This window comes from Humulus lupulus, chromosome X (genome assembly GCF_963169125.1).
Source record: "Humulus lupulus chromosome X, drHumLupu1.1, whole genome shotgun sequence".
NCBI classification, from domain to species: Eukaryota; Viridiplantae; Streptophyta; class Magnoliopsida; order Rosales; family Cannabaceae; genus Humulus; species Humulus lupulus.
The window spans coordinates 262,653,005-262,674,295 of record NC_084802.1 but is presented as its reverse complement, the minus strand read 5'-3'; the positions used below and the strand labels follow the sequence as shown (position 1 = coordinate 262,674,295).

Here is a 21,291-nt window from a genome sequence, read left to right as displayed (position 1 = left end):
TATACTACTACTATGTATAATAAAATAGAAATTAAATATCACAAAAAAAAATTATATACCACACCACAAAAAACATATACACTAATTGGAAAATAATATACCAACAACCTATAAAAAACTTAAAAAAACAATATAACTTTAAAATAAAAACTAATTAAACAAAACTAATATACATATACCACTATATTAAAGTCATACAGTCCTAAACAAATAAATAAATTATAAAAAATGACAATTTAGGTAATCAACAATGTAAAATAGTCATTTATCTACAATTTTAAAAATGAGGACATTAGCTTCTTGATGGCTTTATTTTAGATCATTTCCTATAATTTCTCAATTAAACCACTCCACAAAAAACATATACACTAATTGGAAAATAATATACCAACAACCTATAAAAAACTTAAAAAAACAATATAACTTTAAAATAAAAACTAATTAAACAAAACTAATATACATATACCACTATATTAAAGTCATACAGTCCTAAACAAATAAATAAATTATAAAAAATGACAATTTAGGTAATCAACAATGTAAAATAGTCATTTATCTACAATTTTAAAAATGAGGACATTAGCTTCTTGATGGCTTTATTTTGGGTCATTTCCTATAATTTTTCAATTAAAAACGTAAATATTTACTTACTTTCAGACAGTATTAACATCAATGTCATTTTGCACCATGCCTCGATCAATAATCCGCACAACTAGCCCAAAATCCGCCAGCGGTTCCCTCGTAGATAATAGGTCAGAAATAATCCATCAGATCTGTTATTCGTAAAACGGTGGTATGTTAACGAACTTTCTCCTTACCCTATCTCTCTCGTTTTCGCGAGAAAATCCAGACGAAAGCTTCCTTATTCATCCATCCTCATGGCTTCAGGTCTGTTCATATTTTTATAAGCTTAAGCTTTGTGTATATTACTCAATTTGATTGATCGACTCACAGATTTTGGCGCGATTTTGTGTTTTTCTTTGATCATAATATCTTGAATTTTTGTTGAAATTACTGTAATTTTTCGCTCAATTGTGTCATACATTCTGTTATTTAAGGAATTCTTTTACAAGTTTTTGCATTTTCAAGTGCTGATGATTTTGAATGACATGTTTAGGCTTAGTTGGACTTGCGCATTTATTTATTTTTTTATTTATTTATTTTCTTAAATCTTTTATTTTTTAATGAAACAGAGGAAAAAGATTGCATTTCCATATATGTTAATGATTATTTCTTGCAGATTTTGCCAAATCTAATTCGGGTGAACTTGAATCGGCTTTGAAGTTGAAGACTGTTCAGTACTTCGTCACTAAAAGACCGTGGCTTGGTAGGTTCCTACCTCCTAGTATGTACTGTTTTTTTTTTTCCCCACGGAAACTCTAATATATGCTGAACAGTTTGGCTAGATTAAGTCTTCGTATATTGGTTTTTATTGTTTCTTATTGTTTCAGGTTTTCTGTTTCAGATCTTTATGGAATCAATGTTAGACCCGTCGCTCCGTTTGGAAGTGTGAGTAGGAAACCATATGTTGATCCAGCGCTGATACACCGTAGCTTACCTGATGAGCTTCTCTTTGAGGTATTCCATTTTAGATTCAGGACAAGAAACTATTGTGTTCCATTGATTACTTCGAGTGCATCACATCTTGGCAATAGATTGCAGAAATCATTCCTCAGTTCACTAGGCAATGATCCAGACATCAAGTCTGGGGAACTAACAAATTCTCTCTAAAAGCATTTTTTTAAACTGTACTCCTCGGCTAACGCGTAATATTCAAGAAATAAGAAACTATAGCAATTTCTGTGGAGGTATCCAAGAGGTGTTGAGAATTGAAGTCCATCTGCAGCTCCCCTGCACCTCACTACAGAGAACATAATGGCTGCCCTGTGTTCGTTGATTCTAGAAGGATTAGAATATTCCCTTTTTCTGTTACATGATTTTATGTGTAATGATGTATTGTCCTTGTGTACCAAATTCTGTTACTCATTTGCCTATTGTATGCTACCACTTGTTCCCACTACAGTGGCCAAGATATTGTATCCCTAACTATATAAAGAATGCAATGCCTCAGCCTCATTTGAGCTGAGATTTCCTTTTTCCATTCCATATCATTTTTTATCTTGGTATCAGAGCCAGGTTAGACAAACGCCAATGTCGACTGGCCTTCCTCAGACTCCCACCGCAGCCAATAATGCTGCCAGCAACAATCCTGCACCAGGGTTAAGCCAAGCTACTGTCACAGCCGATACTACACAAGTTCGGTCCAGCTATGTTACAAACTTCACACAACCCTTCAACACCCTAAACCAGCCATTTCCTCTTAAACTCGACCGAAACAATTACTCTTTTTGGAAAACTATAGTTTCGACCATAATACGAGGTCATCGACTCGATGGATTTGTTCATGGCACTCGTTTGTGTCCTCCTGAATTTGTTCCTGCAGAAGCCCCAGAAGGGCAAGTTGGTTTTGGTGTGCAGCTTAATCCAGACTATGAACACTGGATCGTGAGTGATCAACTTCTAATGGGATGGTTGTATAGCTCAATGATTGAAGCCATAGCAACCGAGGTTATGGGTTGTACCACTGCTGCTGCACTTTGGAAAGCCCTCGAAAACTTGTATGGAGCTCACTCCAAATCCAAAATGGATGATACTCGCACAGCTATTCAGACTACAAGGAAAGGTAACACTTCTATGGTTGATTATCTTCGACAAAAGAAAGCATGGTCTGATGTCCTTACTCTAGTAGGGGATCCGTACCCTGAAGCTCATATGATATCTAATGTCTTATCTGGTCTTGATGCTAGCTACTTACCTATTGTGCTGCAAATTGGGCTAGACCAAGTACTACTTGGCAAGAACTGCAGGAACTGTTGCTAAGCTTTGATAGCAAGATTGAGTGTCTCCATACTCTGAATGAGAATCCAAAACCTTCTGCTGCTCCAACAGCTAATCTGGCAAACAGATCTGATAATACTGGTAGAGGTCGTGGCCCCAACACATCTCACTGAGGACGCTCAAACTTCTCAGGCAACAATCGAGGTACTAGCTATCGTGGTAGAGGCAGAAGTCGTTCAAGCAACAACTCCAGACTCACCTGTCAAGTGTGTGGGAAATTTGGACACTCGGCAGCCGTCTGTTACAACAGATACAATGACACTTACATGGGTGCTGACCCTCACCTCAACCAATCTCAGTCAAAGAATCCACCATCTGCATTCACTGCCTCTCCAGAAATCGTGGACAGCGATGTATGGTAGGCGGATAGCGGAGCTAGCTGTCATGTGACCTCTGATGGAAGCAACATGAGTCAAAAATCTGACTATGGTGGTAAGGACAAGCTAGTTGTGGGAGATGGTCATCAAATAGCTATCTCTCACATTGGTTCAAGTCACATTCCTACCTCTGATTGCCTTAAATCCTTAGTTCTAAAAGATGTTTTGCTTGTACCAGAAATTGCAAAAAATCTCATAAGTGTATCTAAACTTGTCACTGATAATGATATATGTTGACGCGGTTCTTCGCCAACAGGTAATTAAGAGAAGAAGAGAAAGGGATTAGTGCTGAAAATAGAACCGTCACAGATATGAAATCTTAGAGAATGAACTATGTGACTCAAGGTACGTTTTTAAGTGGTTCAAAGGTTAAAATCCTTCTACTCCACTAGTCAATATTATTGATGTATTCTGGGTATTTTGTTTACAAAGTATATGGCTCTTCAGAGACTATTTTTTCCAACCCCTATCAACTCCCAGGGTCCCCATATTTATAGGAGAAGGCACCTGGAAGTTGGTAGGGAGGTCATCCCGTGACCTTACCAGTTGTCATATCAACTCTGTGACATTGATGATTAATTCCTAAACCTGACACATAAGTGTGGTCTAATCAACATGGAAGGAGATAATGGGCCGCACGGCCCAATCCAGCTGTGGGTGTCTGATACGCACGTTCTTGCTGCGTGTCCGAGAAGTTAGGGGGATATCGGACACGTGATGTCAGAAATATGCACGTTTATCTTGCGTGTGTTGACTTCGTAGAGGGTCAGAGCTTCATGGGAAGCTCGTGCCATGAGAAGCTCGTAATACGAGCTTCTCCCCTGATCTGACCTTCGGCCTTCTGATTCTGGGCAATTTGGGCGAGCTAACATCCTCGGCCTGTGGGCGCCTCGGACTAAACTTGATTCATCTGAGGCACGACCTTCTAATTAGCCCGTGGGAAAACCAGGGCGTACAATATACTTATTGAATTTGACTCTGAATTTTGTTTTGTGAAGGACAAAGCCACAAAGAAGGTGCTGCTCAGAGGGATGCTTAAAGATGGTCTCTACCAACTCTCTCCTACCTCCTCCAAGTCAATCTGTCATCAAAACCAGTCTATTTCCTTTCCTAGTGTTTCTGTGAATTTTGTTCAACATAGCTCCTTTTTAAATTCCAAGAATGATGTGTGGCATAGACGCCTAGGTCACCCATCACTTAGAATACATAAGTTGGTTTTAAAATCTAGCAATGTAGCTGTTTCCCCTGCATCAAAAACAAACTTTTGTGATGCCTGTCAATATGGAAAGTCCTATGCATTGCCTTTTAAAAATTCCAACAGCAGAGCTACCAAAATGCTAGAACTAATTCACACTGATATATGGGGTCCAGCTCCAATCTCATCTAACACCAACTTTAAGTTCTACATCCACTTTATTGATGATTACAGCAGATTCACTTGGTTATATCCCTTGAAACACAAATCTGATGCTTTAAATGCATTTGTCCAGTTCAAAACTCTTGCTGAAAATCAATTTGAAACAAAAATCAAGTTCTTAAGGACTGATTATGGTGGAGAGTACCAAGTCTTTGAGAGTTTAATCCAAGAACATGGAATTCATTTCCAACATTCTTGTCCGCATACTTCAGCCCAAAATGGTAGGGTTGAGAGAAAGCACCGCCACATAGTGGAAATGGGCTTAACATTGCTTGCTCAAGCAAGTATGCCTCTGAAATACTGGGTAGATGCCTTTCAAACATCAGTTTATCTCATAAATAGACTACCAACACCTGTCCTTCATGATAAGTCACCCTTTGAAGTTGTCCATGAAAAGAAACCCGACTATAACATGCTGAAAACATTTGGAGCAGCATGCTTTCCATGTTTAAGGCCATATCAATTACACAAGTTTTAATTTCACTCACTTTAGTGTGTGAATCTTGGCTATAGTGAGTCGTTCAAAGGGTATAAATGCTTAAGCTCCACAGGAAGAGTTTACATATCTAGGCATGTTGTTTTTAATGAACAAGAATTTCCATTAAAAAATGGTTTCCTTAACAACTATGCACCTGAACATTCTGTTATTATTTGAAATTCTGCATGGTCACAACTTCCCAATCTGCATTTTCCTTCTAATACAACTGCCCAGATTCCTGTCACAGAAAGGGTCACTCAAAGCCAAGCAATCCCTGATGCAGCACCTACATAGACAGCTTTGTCCTCACCAAATGGAAGTCAGGTAAGTCAATCTCCTCACTCGGGTTCAAATACTGATCATGATCACTTTGACATCATATCTGAAGCTCATACACCAGGTGAACAAGCGAATATCTCACCTACCAGTTGTCTTCCTGATGCATCCTCAAGCCCCGCTGCTAGAAACGATGTTGAATCTGTGCCTCAGCCCTCACATCCCATGATAACTCGGGCTAAGGATGGCATCTTCAAACCTAAAGTTTATCTCAGCCAATCTAAATGGAATCTAGCGAAGGAGGAACCATCAAGTGTTGCTGAAGCTCTTAGTCATCCAGGTTGGAACGGGGCAATGAACACTGAAATTGAGGCTCTCAACAACAATAAAACCTGGACCTTGGTTCCATACTCAGATGCTTATAACATTGTAGGATGCAAATGGGTCTACAAAATAAAAAGAAATGCAGATGGCTCTTTTCAAAGGTACAAAGCACGCCTTGTTGCAAAAGGCTTTCACCAAAGACCAGGACTCGACTTTAGTGAAACCTTTAGTCCAGTGGTCAAAGCCTCTACCATTCGGATTGTCCTCACCATTGCTGTCTCAAATAATTGGGAAGTTCGCCAGCTGGACATCAACAATGCGTTTCTAAATGGTCACCTTTATTTTACTATAAACATGGGAAGCTGATCATATTTGTTCTCATAAACATTGATGACATTATTATTACAGGGAGTGACAGCTCAAAACTCCAAAGTTTCATTCAACAGCTCAATAAGCTTTTTACTCTCAAAGATCTAGGACATCTCCATTACTTCCTTGGCATTGAGGTATCTCGTGATGACACAGGACTGTATCTCACTCAAAGGAAGTACATCGAAGAACTCTTAAAGAAAAATGACATGCTTAATCTCAAACCATGCCCTACACCAATTGCCACAGGAAAAGCTATGTCAATCAATGATTGGGGAAAAGCTTGAAAATCCCATTGTCTACCGCAGCTTAATTGGAGGCCTGCAATACTTGTGTAACACCAGACCAGATATTTGCTTTGCTGTCAATAAGCTAAGCCAATATCTCAAAGCACCAACAACTATCCACTGGGGAGCAGCAAAGAGAATACTGACATACCTCAAGGGTACAATAGATCATGGTCTTCACATTTGCTATAGTGACAAGCTGCAGATTGCAGATTGCAGGATTTTCAGATGCTGATTGGGCATGTTGCATTGACGATAGAAGGTCTGTTGGGGGATACTGTGTGTACCTTGGAGACACCCTTGTGTTATGGTCCTCTAAAAAGCAAGCTGTTGTTTCAAGATCAAGCACGGAATCAGAATATAGAGCTTTAGCTTTTGTCACTGCTGAAATCACATGGATCGAGTCCTTGCTCAAAGAGTTGGAGTTTCCACTGGCTGGCTCATCTGTAACTTGGTGTGACAATGTCAGTGCTAGCGCTCTTGCTTCCAATCTAGTATACCACGCACGAACCAAACACATTGAACTCGATATTCACTTTGTTCGGGACAAGATTTTGAAGAAAGAACTTGAAGTTAGATACATTCCCTCTTCAGACCAAATTGCGGACTGCTTAACTAAAGCCTTGTCTCATTCCAGATTTCAATTCCTCATCTCCAAACTCGGTGTGACTGCCTCACCCTTTCGTTTGAGGGGTGGTGTTGAGAATTGAAGTCCATCTGCAGCTCCCCTGCACCTCACTACAGAGAACATAATGGCTGCCCTGTGTACGTTGATTCTAGAAGGATTAGAATATTCCCTTTTTCTGTTACATGATTTTCTGTGTAATGATGTATTGTCCTTGTGTACCAAATTTTGGTACTCATTTGCCTATTGTATGCTGCCACTTATTCCCACTACAGTGGCCAAGATATTGTATCCCTAACTATATAAAGAATGCAATGCCTCAGCCTCATTTGAGCTGAGATTTCCTTTTTCCATTCCATACCATTTTCTATCTAGAGGGACTCAAACCTCAGTCCTTGTGGGAGTGAACCACAAGCTTGACTGTTTGAGCTACCCTCTTGGGTAAGTACTGTTCTTTTCTAGAGTGCTCAATCGTTCTTTTACATAGTAGTAATCTAGATTTTCTCCGATGATGATCCTCTGATGTAATGATTGTGAGTGACAAGTTCTTATGCCACATAACTTAATATTTGTCCATCTGCAGGTCTTTGCACGAACTACACCATATGACTTGGGAAGGGCTTCTTGTGTTTGCCGAAAATGGAGGCACACAATTCGTAATCCTGTGTTTTGGCGCAATGCATGCTTAAAGGCCTGGCAGGTAACTGGTACTGCTTATGTTGCGTTAGCCTTTAGTTTGTCCATTGTCTGTTAGTTGTTAATTTTAAAACTGGGATTCTTTGTTGTGAAGCTTTCTGGAGTGGTCGAAAACTGTAAAATTTTGCAGTCAAAGTATGAGGGTTCGTGGAGAAGAATGTGGCTTTTGAGACCAAGGGTTCGTACTGATGGTAGGAGTAGGAGATGCCTTAAATTTATTTGTTGTTTATATCTATCTGATTTTATTTTCATTTTTGTGTTCTACAATTCATATGGTTTGTGTATGTGTCAGTAAATCTGATTTGGTGCTATCATCCGAATTCCTATTATCATATTTTGACTGTTCGGATTTGGAGAGAATGTCCATATGAATTTTTTTTCGCATGTCAGGACTTTATGTAAGCAGGAACACGTACATTCGTGCTGGAGTTGCAGAATGGAAGGTCACTAATCCTGTTCATGTGGTATGCTTTTGTTCAGTTCTTAAGATTTCCATTTGTGTGAGGCAATCGTTTTCTGTTGATTGAATTTCATATTATGGTCCTCATCTCTACGCCTAAAAGCTTAGGAGTCTGAAACAAGCAAAGTAAATTTTACATCTCGTGAAGGTGAAATTATTGGAATTTTGAATAATAAAATGCCAGTCAAAAGAGTTCAACATTTCAGAATTATGGTTGTATGCAAATTTTAATGTAGGAAGAAGTCGTATTTCATGTAAAGTGCATTGTTGCTACCCAAAACATCTTTTGGATCCTTAAAAAATTACTATAGCTAAATTATAGAAGCTCATATTTTTAGATGGTAACCTCATAGGAATACTACCCAGTTCTACATTTCAATTTTATGTCCTAGTTTCTTTTGTACAACCTCTGTCTGCTGCCCTATCTATCATTTTAATGTGCTCTTGGTTCAGGTCTGCTATTACCGTTACATCAGATTCTTAGCTTCTGGCCGATTTCTTTACAAGGTTAAAAAATTTCTCACTCTTATGGAAAGCTTTTATAGAGGTAAAAACAAATCATCTTTCTGTATCTGAATTACTTTTTCTTTCTTCCATTTGAATCTGCTATTGCAGAATTCATCTCAAAAGATCAAAGATGTGGCAAAATACATGAACTTTCGTGCAGCCAAGGCAGAAGGTGTTTTCAGTGGTCATTACACTCTGTCAGATGATAAGGTCAGATTGTTCTTCTCCAGACCTTAGATGTTTTAATGTTTGAATTTTTGTTTAAAATTGTGTATGATACTTTTTTTTTTTCATGTGCACATCTTAGCTGGCATTTTCTTTATGATGTTAATTCTGATATCTTCATATTTTTTGTTTTTAAATTGCATCCTGAGTATTTTATTGCTCCATTTTAGATTGAGGCTGCAGTTTTGTACCCAGGCACACGTCCTACTGTATGGAGGATCCGGTTAAGGTATGCGCATACTGGCCTGGATATTCATTCATTTGGATATAAAACTGAAATGTCCCTGTAGGTATGTCATCTGATTGGTGATAACTATTCTTGTTCAGGCAATGATTTATATTTGGAACAATTTGTAATAACAATAATTTTAAGGCGCAAAGTGATAGGCCCACAATTAAATAAACTTAAGCTAGAAAGAAAGGGAAAGGGCTTGACAATTAGTTTGATTCTTTTAATTATGTTTTCTATCTAGTCTATAAATACACTTGCTAGAGAGAGGATAGGGCATCAGATTGTATTTTGTTAGTATAGGGAGAGACAAGCTCTTGAAAGCTTGGTTTACTTTGTAATTTCATTCTTTTACATCAACAGATCACTTTTTAAGTCGAGAAAAATACCTTCATAGGAAGAAATCCCTATCATTTTGATTGATACATAATGAAGAATCATAAGTAGGGAAATATTTTCTTTATATGTATTCACATAGCTCTTCAATATTTCTGGCTTTAGTGAATTCCTCAAATCAAGCCATCTTTCCTAGGAAAGCTTACAAACATTCTCAGAAATTATGAACTGTAAAATTGCTCTTCTTCCTATAGGATAAGAGGAACTACAGACGGGGCAAACAATCGGATGAATTTACTCTCACTTGTTACAAGTGGTGTGAACAGTGATGAGGTCAATGGCCCTGATGAGGATATTCTTGGAGTGGTTGGAACTTGGATGGATGATGAAACACACAACCCAGATGTGCCCGCTGTATCACACAAGAGGGGTCTCACACCCTTTGTTTTTGTTCCTTTCGAAGAGGTACTTCTGTGTGATAAACTTTTTCAAGCTTGTCCCTCATTAGTTAGCCCCAAAAATGTACTTGTCCTCATTACTCACATTTAGAACATTAGACACACTCCAACAGAATTTACACCAGTGGCATCAGTTTGTATTTTGAGATTCTTTTAAAATATTTTGGTGTTTGTTTTGCGCATGGTATAGGTAGAGACTTCGGTTTTGAATCTTCCTGTGGACAAGATGGATTACTTTGTACCTGGCTGATCACTCGAACAAGGAGGCTGTTATTTGTAAATATGAAACTATTTGTTTCTTTGTTCCAAAGCGTTGAATTGGTTGCCTGAAACATTGGCTCTTGTGTTTTAATGCAAACTGTTTGTTGTATGTACGATAGGACATGATGAAATTGGATCGCTGAATTGTGTATTCTATGATGTAATAATTGATGGATTTTAAGTTACAAACGCTACTTTCATTTACTGGGGGACTAATGATTTGAAAATTGAGTTGATAGTAATTATATGATATTGACTTTGCTTTGTTTCTTGAGGAAACTAGTGAACGGATCAAGGGAGGCACATGGTGGTTTTAGAGAGCTAAATCCCAAAACATTTGTTTTCTCTTTGTACTTTAGTAAAATAAAATAAAAAATGAAACGGCAACAGTCCCTTGTACAAAATTAGAAATACAATTAACTACGACAAAATATATTTTTAGTTCCGGTATGTTTTTATTTTTATTTAATTTATATATATATATATATACATACTAGATACAATCAATGATTTTTTTATATAATAATTTTTTAAAATATAAATGAATATTTTATAATATTAAACATCTAATTTTGTTTTAAATATTATTATAATAATAACATTTTTTAATATTTAAATTTATATTAATATAATTAATAAAAAATAAAATTATATATTATTATCATAATAATATTTTATAATATTTAAATTTATATTATTATAGTTATTAAATATCTAGTTTTATATTATATATTATTATAATAATAATAATATTTTATATCATTTCAATTTGTTTTTAAATTCATATTAATATAATTATTATATATATATTTATATTAAATTTATTATAATAATGATATTTTATAATATTTAAATTTATTTTAATATAATTAATGAATAATTATTTTTAAGATATATTCAGTCAAAAATTTAAGATTATTCGTTAAAGTTAACAAAATATACTGTTAAAACAAAAATTAGTTTATTTTATAAACGTATTTATTGCAGTCCTTTAGAGTATATTATAAATTTTTAGAAATTTTAAATAATTTATATTTTCGAAAACTAAGAACAAATAGGTTGCTGGGCGTGATTAATTTTTTTGAAAAGTGACGTGTGTGAGCGCCTAAATACAGGGAGTATTACACAAGAGTTGAGTGAAGAAAAGGGCACAGGCTGAATTACAATAAGTGATTGAGAAGACGATATTAGATAGAATTGTAACTGAAATACAAATATAATACACAATCACTTAATGATGATGATAAGGCTTGGAAAGAAAGCCAGATATTATTTTATTACCCATTGACAAGTTGGAGTTGAAATTGGATTGTTTCTTCACATACTACTGTTCCTGATAATTGCTTTGATATCTTCCAAATACACGAGAGAATTCCAAGAAGGGTTCCTTGGAAGAAAAGTGTCCTGCAAAGAAAGAAGAAGATAATATTTAATATTTATATGAGAAAAATGAAAAGTTAGGGATGAAAGTAACAGAAAGAGAGAGAGAGATTATAGTAAAATACAGTGGAGAAGAGAAGAGAAGAGATACTGACGGAGATGTAAGTGCAAGTGGGGATGATGGCAAGGGAGCGGGATTTGGCGTGATTGAAGGCAGCAACACAGAGGTGAGAAGCCAGACCCAAGCCTCTCTTGGAAGGAGGGACGAAGGTGTGGAGCAACTCCATCACTACTTTACCTTTACCATCCTCCTCCCTCTCTCTCTCTCTCACCACGTACTCTAAATACGCCTTCTTATCCTCCGTCTCGAACCTCCGCTGGGCCTCGTTCCACACTATCTTTGGATCCTCCCCCGGAATTCCTCTTCCTCCTCCTCCTCCTCCTAAGCTCGTCGTTTCCATCTCTCTCTCTCTCGTTCCAACCCATTTTCGGACCAATAAATTACTCTCATATTTATTATTTGAGGCCTTATTTAGGTCCCTCAAAATCTTAGCCTTTGGATTACCCCTTGAAGTGATCCAAGTAGGCATGTAAATGGGGCGGGTCTGGCCCGCCCCGCTTCCGCCCCGCCCCGCCCCGTTAATATTTTGCCCCGCCCCGCCCCGCCCCGATTAGTGTCTTGAAGCGGGGCGGGTCGCCCCGCCCCGTCTTAATCGGGGTGGGTTTGCCCTGCCCCATTTGCCCCATTTGCTTTTTTTTTTTTTTTAAGAAATATTAAATTTTAATTTTAGAATTCTCTTTAAACTTAAATTATTTTTTTATTACAATCTTTATTTTTTACTCTTCTTGTCAACTACACCTTCAAATATTTTATTTTATTTTTTATTTTATAATTTACAAAAATAATTACAAGAATAAGGATAATTAAATAAAACATATTTTTTAATATTTACAATTCTTTCATAGAGTAGTTATAGAATAATTTTTTTTATAAATTTTATACTTAAAATCTATTTAAAATTATGGATATTCTAAACCACATATAAAATGTCAATTTTACATATTATACATGTATATAAGTAACATGAGAGAATTGTATTAAATCATATCATTATATCATCATTTAAATCAAGAATTCGCCAAGTATAATAAGAGTTTCTCAAGAGAACAAAATAAAATAAAACTATCATATGCAACATAGCACTCCACTTTTGAGAGTTTCTCAATAGAACAAAGTAAAACAAAACTATCATATGCAATATAGTACTCCACTTTTGAGAGTTTCTCAAGAGAACAAAGTAAAATAAAACTATCATATGCAACATAGCACTCCACTTTTGATGCGTCATCAATATCTTCTTTATTGATCTGCTACCTTAATCATCAAGATCAACTATGTATGGCTCCTACAAAAAAAAAATATATGTATTAATAATAGAAGTTAATAATTTATTTGATGACTTTTAAAAACTTAATTAAGTACCATAGTTGGATCTACATCATTATCTTCATCATTCATGGTGACTAGTGGAGTCGCTTCTGTAAAGAAAATAAAACAAATTAATATTGAAATAATACAATAAAATATGAATTTATATATATATATATATAAAGATAAGTATATTTACCTTTTTTGTCATTTACCAACCAATTTTGAGTGCATATCAATGCTTCTAATGTAGAAGGATGAAGTCTTGCTCGGTGTGAACCCACATGTCTACCACCAGTACTGAATGTAGATTCCGAAGCAACGGTGCTAATAGGCACAGCAAATATATCTTTGGCAATCATATTCAACACAGGATATTTAAGTCCTGTTACTTTCCAATAATTGCATATATCAAAGAACTCATCAGTCCTAGGTATCAATTTCTCTTCCAAATAGAGTTCTAACTCTGACTTCACATTCTCTACACCATATGCAACTCTAACATATGTGTCAAAGTTAGATAGATCATCTATTTGTGTTTGAGAAGATGCTGATACACTATCCATTTGCTGACTTCTTTCTCTAAGATTAGGAAACTTAGAACTGTACTCTTCTAGTAGCTCATAACAAAGCTTGCGGACCTTCTCAATTTCAATCTCACATTGATCATTTCCATAAATGGTAGGAAAATAATATTCGATCAACATAAACTTATATCTTGGATCCAAAACAACAGCCACAGTCATAAGCCCATGAATCTCTTCCCAATACTTTTGAAACTTAGACATCATTTGAGTTGCCATGCCCCTAATAAAGGGCTCATCCACTGTCATCCATGCTTTAATTCTCATTTTAATTTGACACATCTTTGGGAAAAAAAGATTAGCTGTAGGATACTTGGTTCCAGAAAACAACTCTGTCACCTCATGAAACACTTCCAACTTGTCACACAATTTTTGAGCTCTAATCCAATCATCTCCTGATGGCGCATATCTAACATATCTTGAATCACGTAGTTTTAATTGTTCAAATACTCTATTGTACAATAAAGCTATGTTGAGCATCAAGTATGTTGAATTCCACCTTGTTTGACAATCAAGTGATAACTTTTTAGTACATGTCACTTCAAGAGAACGAGCAGTGTCCTCAAATTTCTCATACCTCTTTGGTGTGCCCGACCAATAAGCAACACTGTCTCGAATCTTGTCAATGCTATCACCAATAACAGACAAGCCATCCTTGACAATAAGATTCAAAATATGCGCACAACAACGCATGTGAAGTAACTTTCCTTTTAAAATGAAACAGTTAGAATTAAATTTTTCCTTCAAAAGTGGAATCATTGCATCGTTAGTTGTACAATTATCCACAGTTACTGTACTAATCTTGTCTTCAATATTCCATTCAGACAGACACGAACTCAATGTATCAGTAAGTGTAACAGCATCATGTGGGCATGGTACATACTTAAAACTTATAATCCTACTATGCAACTTCCAAGAGTCATCTATGAAATGAGCTGTCACAGTCATATATCCTCTTTTTTGATGATTGGCAGTCCACATATCAGTGGTTATAGCTATTCTACTTCTATTCTTCTCCAAAATTTGGCTACATTTTTCCTTCTCAACCTTGTACATTTTCAAAATATCAGACCTAATTGTATTCCTTGACAACATTTTAAACATAGGGCAAAGAGTATTTGAATAGTCTATAAAACCACTATGCTCAACCATCGATAAAGGGTATTCATGTAGAATGATCATTTGAGCTAACTTTTTTCTCCCTAGTTCAGGATCAAAATTGTAAGTTGTGACTGAAGGACTTGCATTAGGATTAGGATTCATGGCAAGTTGTTCCTTTATTACTGGGCATCTTTTCACATGAGCAAGCAAATGTTTAGTCCCATTACTACTCTCTCCCCCTAATTTCCTCCCACAATGGTTACAAACTGCCTTCAGTACACCATCAATTTTTTGCAAAGTAAAATGATTCCATGCAGGAGATGTTCTCTTTCTTTTAGTACTTCTACTCTCACTTTCATCTCTTGTATTTCCTAGAGATTGTGCCTCTTGTGTATGTGTTGATTGAACATAATCAACATCATCGACAAAATTAGATTCGATAACATCTTGGGTAGACATGTTTAGTATTTGATCTAACCTACATTATATCCATAATCCACATAACAATTAGGAACTGCTTGGCTCCAAAAATATTATACATATGTATAAATATAACTTAAAGATTACAACACATAAATTCTAACCAGTAAAGGCTTTGACCAAGAAAACAGTGCCACTGACAGTCCTAATGAAACACAATCCGCAGGAGTCCCTGAGTAGAAAAATCATCATGAAACCTATTATTATCAATGACCCCAACCAAAACACAAAACAAAAGTACACATAGCAGAAGCTATATGAATTAATAAAATGACATTAGCAATATGTTTCCATGTTTAATAATATATAAATCCTGTAGCTAGCTCTATATTTTTTTTTTGATAATTAATCAAAATTATTAAGAGTTTTCCTCTCCAAACTCCTACAAAACCAAGTCACTGGCCTGTTCAACAAAAAGGAACCGTAGCTTTCCAGTAAGCTATTAATGTAGTGATGAACTCCAACCTTACTTAGCCAACACATATAATAATATTATTCAATCTCAAACTTCCTTGTTATTAGAGGAATATGTCTTATGAGGATATTCATATTAATTTGCCAAGAGCACCAATAAAGAATTTAACAAGCTAAAACAGAAACCAAAATATCAGTAAAGACGATAGACCCTGGAAGAGAATTACAGTACTTGAAAGAATTCCTTGTAAAGTATTTTATTGATATCAAGCAAAAGATGAACTAAATATTCACATCATTACTACAATTAGAAATTATCTAAATATTCACAAGCCTAACAAAAGAACTACTTATTAAGAGCATATATTGTAAAAGATGAACACAAATCAGAAATTTCCTATGGTAAAAAACAAATTTGGCAGCATCTTGTGACTTGGGAGGTCGTGGACAAAGAAATCTGGTAAGTAGTTTACACTAATAAGAGACTTCATTTGGTTTGTTAACATTGAAATAAACTAAACTGAGATGATAAGCCCAAGTAATGTTATCAACATGTTCCCTTCATCTTGTTACAGAAAAGATAAGTTTATTCCATCCATAGAACATTGTGAATTTGTGACCATAAAGTGAGATTAAGAAAATGACATGAGCTTGGGGTCACCACCAGTCACAAGAAAACACAAACTTGGTCTTGTTCAGAATATGAAAGATACCTGTAGTGAGCACATGAACATCCTAAATTTTTCTACTCCATTTCAACTTCAACCTTCATCTTTTTGCAACATTACAAGCTCAGCATCCATATGCATAGAGCATTTTTCTTCCTTCTCTTTTCACTAAATTGTTATATCATGTTACAGCCAAAACTAGTGAAAGATGTAACTGCCAGAAACTCTCCGAATGCTGAGTTCTCATTTTGAAGCATAAACTCATTGAACATATCATCATATTTATTACTTTCCCCAATAATACTCAACCTATCTTCCAAAGCCAGACTTCAATATCTCGATAGTGGCTCGATGGTGCTCGATAGTGCTTCATGCAATTCTTGTAAGAGACATAATTTTTCACTCGGGTGTCCGTTTGGGGTGATTTTTTTTTTTTTGGGTATTTTTTCAAGATCTACACGTTTGACATGTTAATATGCACATTTGTGAAGTGTAACACTTGTAAAAAATACAAAAGTGCAAGCATACCTCATGTTTAAGATATCTTTTGGTATATTTTTAAGTTTTAAACTTCCCAAATGTGTATATTAACATGTCAAACGTGTAGATCTTGAAACAATACCCAAAATAAATAAAAAATCACCCCAAACGGACACCCGAGTGAAAAATTATGTCTCTTACAAGAATTGCATCGAGCCACTATCGAGCTATCATCGAACCACCATCGAGCTAAGTCATTTTTCATGAAAAATCATGATTTTGAAGGTCTCATTGAGCTGGCATCGAGCACCATCGAGCCACCATTCGCTGGGGCCTTCAAGATCAAGATTTTCATGAAAAAATGACTGAGCTCGATGGTGGATCGATGGTAGCTCGATAATGGCTCGATGGTGCTTGATGCAATTCTTGCAAGAGACATAATTTTTCACTCGGGTGTCCGTTTGGGGTGATTTGTTTTTTGATTTTGGGTATTTTTTCAAGATCTACACGTTTGACATGTTAATATGCACATTTGTGAAGTGTAACACTTGTAAAAAATACAAAAGTGCAAACATACCTCATGTTTAAGACATCTTTTGGTATATTTTTAAGTTTTAAACTTCCCAAATGTACATATGAGTATGTTAAACGTGTAGATCTTGAAAAAATACCCAAAATAAAAAAAAATCACCCCGAACGGACACCCGAGTGAAAAATTATGTCTCTTGCAAGAATTGCATCAAGCACCATCGAGCACCATCGAGCCATTATCGAGCTACCATCGAACCACCATCGAGCTCAGTCATTTTTTCATGAAAAGCTTGATCTTGAAGGCCCCGGCGAATGGTGGCTCGATGGTGCTCGATGTCAGCTCGATGAGACCTTCAAAATCATGATTTTTCATGAAAAAATGACTTAGCTCGATGGTGGTTCGATGGTAGCTCGATAGTGGCTCGATGGTGCTTGATGCAATTCTTGTAAGAGACATAATTTTTCACTCGGGTGTCCATTTGGGGTGATTTTTTTTTATTTTGGGTATTTTTTCAAGATCTACACGTTTGACATATTAATATGCACATTTGGTAAGTTTAAAACTTAAAAATATACCAAAATATGTCTTAAACATGAGGTATGTTTGCACTTTTGTATTTTTTACAAGTGTTTCACTTCACAAATGTGCATATTAACATGTCAAACGTGTAGATCTTGAAAAAATACCAAAAAAAAAAAAAAATCACCCCAAACGGACACCCGAGTGAAAAATTATGTCTCTTACAAGAATTGCATCAAGCACCATCGAGCCACTATCGAGCTACCATCGAACCACCATCGAGCTAAGTCATTTTTTCATGAAAAATCATAATTTTGAAGGTCTCATCAAGCTGGCATCGAGCACCATCGAGCCACTATCGAGCTACCATCGAACCACCATCGAGCAAAGTCATTTTTTCATGAAAAATCATGATTTTGAAGGTCTCATCAAGCTGGCATCGAGCACCATCGAACCTCCATCGAGCAAGGTCGATTTTCTGCAGATTTCAGAGTTTCAGATCTGAAAAAAAATCGCAAAAAAAACCAAAAAATCATGTCCAAATCTGTTCAAAATATAATATTTAGTGTGGTGGTGTTGTTGTGAGGTGAGAGAGAGTGAAATAAGAGAGAGAGAGAGGGAAGAGAGAAGAGAGAAGAGAGAAATGAGAAGTGAGGAGGAAGTGGAAAGGGCATTTTGGGTAAAGTGCCAAAAAATAGCATTATTTTGTAATTTTTAATATGCATAGCATTTTTTTATAATTATAAAAAAGATCAAGCATACAAATTGAAATTTCCCTTTAAAAACCGGTTGGGTAACGTAGCTACACTTATCCCAACCACTATGAATATAACTAGTAGGTAACTTTAATTTTTCCTATATGTGGTATGAAATCCCTCATATGATAGTGAGGGATTGAATAATTTGCTTTATTATTTTATTATATTTGTTTACGGAAAATAAAATAAAAATAAAATTGTTTGGGTCAAATATTTTCCAATTCAATAACCTTCTCAATCAGGACAGATCTTCAATTTTTTGTCGTCATATGTAATTGTTTACCCAAAAAACGGTTGCTGATGACGTGGCGATGATTTCTCACACGTGGTTGACACGTGGCGGAAGTGCTGTTCGGCTATCGACCAGAGGCACATCACTTCGTCAGGCTTAACTATTAGATACAACCAGGCTGGTCGTATAGTTTGATTTATTTACTTTTAAGATTGTAATCCTATAATAATTGCATTGAATAGTTATTCTTTATTACCTTAATACGCGATTATTAAGGAAAGTTAAGGCCCATTGGCCCATGTAACTCTCATTGAGCCTATAAATATGCATGAAATAGCTCAAGGAAGGGACTTTTGATCCCTGAATCTTTTTGCTAAATACTGAGAGAAAGAGAGCTATAGTGAATTGTTCATCGTCTTATTGTAATTCTTCCAAAGTTTGTGAAACTCAAGAACCCTAGTTCTTTGATCACTGCTTTGAGATTCAATAATAACAATAGCACTAAGTGGACGTAGGTCATTACCATTCTTTGGGGTCGAACCACTATAATTCCTTGGTGTTTTCTTCCTTTCCGTTATATTATCTTTTTCAATTGTCACTCTATCTTTTGTCGTATATTTGACTCCGTGTCGTTGGCCAAATCAAGGGTCAACATTCTGGTGCTTTCATTGAGAGTCTGAGAAAAAACTGTGAAAAAATCTAATGGCGAAAACATCCAAGAAGACTGGACAGGCTACTGGCGCTGCACCATCCCAACCTCCTCCCCCAAATGTGGCTGAGAATGAACCACATTTGGAGTTTGATGAGGAGGAACTAGACTCCGAAACGCTGAGGGCAACGCTAGGAGTGTTGCAAGATGAGTTGGCCAATCTGAGGGCCAATTAGGAGAATGCTGTGGAGACGATGGCGCTGCAGCAAAGGGAAATAGAACGCCAGCACCAAGAGCTGAGTGAGCGGCAGGCGAAAATGGATAGTCAGTAAAGGGATGCCATGGCCGCCCTTGAAGCAGCCATTCAATTGGATAGGAGTCAAGATGTACTAGCTTCCCAGCCAGATCAGCCACCAAGCGCACCACCTCAAAGAGGTCCCAATCCAAGCCCTCCGCTCCAGCCAACAAGCCCTCAAAGGCCGGAGCAGTCGCCTATGGCTCAGGATGATGTCCCACCTAGGGATCCTGAGCAGCAGCCTCCATCCCAGGTTGGTCGAGGCAATCCCCAGCGCCAGAGGCAGAATAGGGCAGGGCAGCCACCCCGTAGCCCTAGACGCCCAGGAGATGAAGAGCCAAATCTACCGAGCAGGGGGCAGCGTCCTTCTGCCAATAGAAGGAACATCGAGTCAGGCTTTGTGCTCAGGGGCCCCCCACGGCATAACAATGCACGGGGACCCAACGACCAGCGCAGGCCTCCCCCTGACGCTCGGGAGATGCCAGCCCGAGGAGGAAATAGCGTGAACAGCCGGTCACGCCATAGTCAGCCACAATTCAGAGATGACCATGGCTATAATGAAGCTAATTCCGGCAGAGGAAATGCTGGCTGGAGAAATGAAGAGAGAGGTGGAGGCAGAAGCCCCCCACCTAGAGAAAATAGGCCAGCTAGCCACAACGCTGGGGGGCAACCCAGGCAGCCGAACGTCTTTAGTCGGCTAGGAGCTAGCGAGCAGAGATGTAGAGACAATGATCTTAGGGATGTACTTAACGACTACCATGAGAGGCACGACGAGTACGCTCCCCCGGAACCAGCGGCTCCAGCAGCTCCAGAAGCTGTTTAGGCTCAAATTGATGCCCTAAACCAGGCGGTACAGTAACTGGTCGGGGGACAAACGTCCCATATCGAGTACGATAGGAGGAGGGGCACCCCCTTCGTACAGAGGATTGCTGCGGCTGAAACCCCCAGTAAGTTCAAGATGCCTACATTGCCAAACTTCGACGGGTACGGAGACCCAGTATCTCATGTTAATAAGTTTGAGATACAAATGGACATACAAAAAGTGTCGGAAGACGCCCGCTGCCGGATCTTCCCTGCGACACTGTCTGACACCACTCAGGAGTGGTTCTTCAAGTTCCCTTATGCTAGTATAGTATCTTGGGAAATGTTCATGAAGGAATTTTACGGACAGTTCTACGCGGGTCGTGTACACCCCACAGAGGCCAACCAGCTAGTTAAGATACGCCAGAAAGAGGGAGAGCCCTTGAAAGAATATGTCCAACGCTTCATGCGAGCAGCAGCTAGAGCCAAGACATGGGCGATGAAGGTAAGATGATGGCCCTAACTGCTGGGGTGAGGCGCCATTCGCCCCTTTGGAGTAGCCTCAGAAAGCATGGGGTTAGAAGTACCCAAGAGTTCTTGGATCGGGCTGATCGATATATCAAGCTCGAAGACGCGATTTCCAACGAAGGAAAATCGCCAACCAAAGATAAGGGACCCAAAGAAGAGCCCGCCAAAGCCGCCAACGGGTCAGAAACGCCCAATGGCAACGACAAAGGAAACGGGAA

The 21,291-nt window shown here is 37.4% G+C and overlaps 2 protein-coding genes across 3 annotated transcripts; one reads left to right on the top strand and one right to left on the bottom strand.

Moving 5' to 3' along the window:
* Window positions 1-698: 698 nt before the first annotated feature.
* Window positions 699-10,427, top strand: LOC133807232 (F-box protein 7). The gene is made up of 11 exons (XM_062245420.1): window positions 699-888; window positions 1,241-1,327; window positions 1,466-1,578; window positions 7,635-7,751; window positions 7,842-7,938; window positions 8,138-8,211; window positions 8,661-8,714; window positions 8,823-8,924; window positions 9,110-9,168; window positions 9,759-9,969; window positions 10,153-10,427. The coding sequence occupies exons 1-11, from the start codon at window positions 879-881 to the stop codon at window positions 10,210-10,212; spliced, it is 984 nt and encodes a 327-aa protein (XP_062101404.1). The 5' UTR covers window positions 699-878; the 3' UTR covers window positions 10,213-10,427.
* Window positions 10,428-11,355: 928 nt separating this feature from the next.
* Window positions 11,356-12,104, bottom strand: LOC133804361 (acetyltransferase At1g77540-like). 2 transcript variants are annotated; one of them, XM_062242525.1, is made up of 2 exons: window positions 11,729-12,104; window positions 11,356-11,627 (listed from the first exon to the last, which is right to left on the bottom strand). In XM_062242525.1, the coding sequence occupies exons 1-2, from the start codon at window positions 12,062-12,064 to the stop codon at window positions 11,541-11,543; spliced, it is 423 nt and encodes a 140-aa protein (XP_062098509.1). In that variant the 5' UTR covers window positions 12,065-12,104; the 3' UTR covers window positions 11,356-11,540. The 2 variants fall into 2 exon arrangements, with proteins under 2 accessions (XP_062098509.1, XP_062098510.1); XM_062242526.1 differs by having other exon boundaries at window positions 11,759-12,097.
* Between the last annotated feature and the right edge of the window lie 9,187 nt (window positions 12,105-21,291).

Coding starts and splice junctions, on each gene's coding strand:
- LOC133807232 (XM_062245420.1), top strand. Junction 1,328..1,465: donor CACTAAAAGACCGTGGCTTG/GTAGGTTCCTAC, acceptor TTTCTGTTTCAG/ATCTTTATGGAATCAATGTT. Junction 9,970..10,152: donor TTTTTGTTCCTTTCGAAGAG/GTACTTCTGTGT, acceptor CGCATGGTATAG/GTAGAGACTTCGGTTTTGAA.
- LOC133804361 (XM_062242525.1), bottom strand. CDS start 12,064: ATGGAAACGACGAGCTTAGGAGGAGGAGGAGGAGGAAGAGGAATTCCG. Junction 11,628..11,728: donor CTTCTCTTCTCTTCTCCACT/GTATTTTACTAT, acceptor CTTTCTTTGCAG/GACACTTTTCTTCCAAGGAA.